At 48.2% G+C, this 2,912-nt stretch overlaps 1 protein-coding gene across 1 annotated transcript; it reads right to left on the reverse strand.

Moving 5' to 3' along the window:
• Positions 1-1,593: 1,593 nt before the first annotated feature.
• LOC113408154 (olfactory receptor 10A7-like) lies at positions 1,594-2,472 on the reverse strand. The gene has a single exon (XM_026660947.1). The coding sequence runs from the start codon at positions 2,470-2,472 to the stop codon at positions 1,594-1,596; it is 879 nt and encodes a 292-aa protein (XP_026516732.1).
• Positions 2,473-2,912: the final 440 nt, after the last annotated feature.

Consider the following 2,912-nt stretch of genomic DNA (forward strand, 5'->3'; position numbering starts at 1 on the left):
GACAGCCCTAGTCACAATCTTCCTTGTGGGTTTGTCCTTGTTCCAAGGGGAACCAACCCCGTGCCAAGTCTATACCTGATACAATGTACTTCCCTTGGAGTGATGTAATAGCTGTGGTAGCCAGATCCTACCACTTACCCATGGGACTTATGTAATGTAGCAGCCCCACTGAGGTTGTGTTCTCTTTACTCCATGACCTGAAGTGCACATCCCCCTTTCTCCCTTACACTACTGTATAATCATGACACAAGCTGGCCCAGGGAAAGGGCCTCTTGGCTCCAATAGGACATTTTCCAGAGTAAGGTTTTTCTTAGCATAACTTATTTTAGAATAATCTTATAACCCCAACTATCCTTTCAGAAATGGAGGCTGAGATTTTCCAAGCTCTGTAAGGGATTTGTTTTCCCAGTTCCTATTAGCTCAGCCACAGTATCCTTACTTTATTTTATTTTTACAGGATCTCAATGGTGCTCACAGGAATTCCCCCTGCAGGGCAGAGAGAATCCACAAAATTGTGCTGGAGTAGCTCCTTTAACATCAGTGGAGTGACTCTGGATTTACCTTGATGTAACTGAGGTCAGGATCTGTGTTGCAGGGTAGACACACCCAGTCACTCTTTGGAGTGGAGTGGGGCTGTGGCATCCCACAGTCGATGTCTAGGTGTCAGCCCTTAGGCTTCTACAGTGTGGCCTAAAGGCTAGAGTCACTATCTCTGTCCTGAGAGTCAGACAGTACAGCCCAACGGCCAGAGTCAATAGCACTGCCCAGGGATTGAGGCAGTACAGCCCAATGGCCAGAGTCAGTAGCACTGCCTGTGAGTTCGGGTAGTAAGGCCCAATGGCCGTAGTCAGCAGCACTGCCCAAGGGTTTGGGGCAGTAATGCCCAATGGCCGGAGTCAGTAGCACTGCTCGAGGGTTCAGGGAAATAAGGCATAAGAGCCAGCATTGGAGGGCCACCACCAAGGGGGCAACAGCGGGGATAGGGGGACCCGGACCCTCCCTACTCCACCAGTTCCCAGCCCAGGGCCCTGTCAGTGGCGAGTGGGTTCACCACTGGGTCAGCGGGGATTCTACCACAACACGCTAACTCGGCCTGGGAGTTGGGGCTAATCTCCTTCCCTGGGCTACTTCCTACCCCATCTCCTGTGGTGGAAGTCCATGGTCCAGCAGGGTCTTCTGGTCCCTCAGCATGTGCAGCTCCTGGGTGGGCAGCCATAGGCTCTGGGGCTCCTCCTAGGTTCTCTGGGTCTGTGGTTCTCCCAGTCGCAGGCTGAGATGACTCCGGGGCTGGAACCTCCACCAGGTTTCCTTCGTCCTCGACGGTCAGCCTAGAATGAACTGGGCTGCTCCCTTTTGTACAATGGCAGCAGTTGGAGTATGCCTGACTTCCTCCGTCCATAATGAGGGATTAGCTGAATCTCTAGTGCAGGGTAGACACACCCCATCACAATCTGCCTCACTGAACGGTGCCTTTCTAATTTAGAAAAATAGAAAAGCCTCCATAAATGTAGAAGAAAATCTTGGTGCCTGAGTATAGTTTTTTTTTTTTTTTTTGAGTTAATCTCCTGAGCATCCCTTTCACCTCTTTGTTCCTCAGGCTGTAGATGATGGGGTTTCGCATAGGGTCATGATGCTCCACACCAGAGCAATAAGTTTTTCATCATTTGGTGAGTGGCTTAATCTGGCTTTCATGTATATGGTGCAGGCCGTCCCATAGAAAAGAGTCCCCTCCAATAAGTGTGAAGAGAATCTGGAGAAAGTTTTCTGCCCACCCTCAGTTGATGGCATCTTCAGGATGGTCGAGATGATACGAGCGTAGGACACAAGGATGAGCATGAACGGCAGCAGGACAAAGAAGAGGACAACCAGGAGAATTGTGATTTCAGTTCTATGGGTGTCCCCGTAGTCCATTTCCATCACTGGGGGAACATCACATAAGAAATGGGTGATTTCATTAGAGCTGCGGAAGGGTAAGGTGAATATGGTCGCAATGTGACCCATTAACACCAGGAGGCTGGTGACCCAGGAAGCAGCCGCAAGCCCCACATAGGCCCTCCTGTTAGTAAGGACTGGGTAAGGCAGTGGGTGGCATATAGTAACATATCGATCATAGGCCATCACAGCAAGGAGGTGACACTCCAGCCCCCTTAGGAAGAGGAGGAAATATGTCTGTGTAAAACAGCCGAAGAAGGAGATGGTTTTATCCTCTGAGAGGGGGTTGGCCAGTATCTTGGGCAGGGTGACCAAGGTGTAAGAGATCTCCAGGAAGGACAAGTTCCTGAGAAAGAAATACATGGGTGTGCAAAGGGCAGTGTCGGCCATAGTGATGAGGATGATCATCAGAAGATTCCCAGTCAGAGCAATGAGATAACTAGATAGAAAAACCACAAATAGCACACAGCTCAACTCAGGGTGGTTGGCAAATCTCAAGAGGATGAAATGGGTCACCAAGATGTGATTCCCTGTGGTCATTCTTGTAATAGACTCTGTCCTGAGGAAAAAAATAGCTGAATAAAGACGTGAGGCTGCATAACGTGTGGGTTTCCAATTCTTTTCAATGATCCATGGTAAAGAAGGCAGATCCTGAACACTGTTTAGCCTAGAAATTGTCCTACCTCAAATTTCATCCCCTGCACCTCTTACCTGCAGGTAGCATCAGACCAAATTCTGGTGTCTTTGCTCATACTGAATGATATTTTCCTCCAGCAGTAAGGAATACATGAGAAAGGAATCAAATTGTTTGAATTTACCAATGAACCCTCCAGGCCTAAGATTTGTTTCTTACAGCACATTTTCTCTTCTCTAACATCTATTGCTCTGTGATATGACCATCTGTCTGGAAACTAAAGTGAAGCTGCATATTCCTAAACTCATGAGTCCATAGATTTTAAGTCCAGAAAAATCATTATTAT

Source organism: Terrapene carolina, unplaced genomic scaffold, assembly GCF_002925995.2.
Source record: "Terrapene carolina triunguis isolate 2854851 unplaced genomic scaffold, T_m_triunguis-2.0 Scaffold886, whole genome shotgun sequence".
NCBI classification, from domain to species: domain Eukaryota; kingdom Metazoa; phylum Chordata; order Testudines; family Emydidae; genus Terrapene; species Terrapene triunguis.

Excerpts from the sequence above, each read along its gene's own strand:
- LOC113408154 (XM_026660947.1), bottom strand. The coding sequence starts at position 2,472 with ATGACCACAGGGAATCACATCTTGGTGACCCATTTCATCCTCTTGAGA.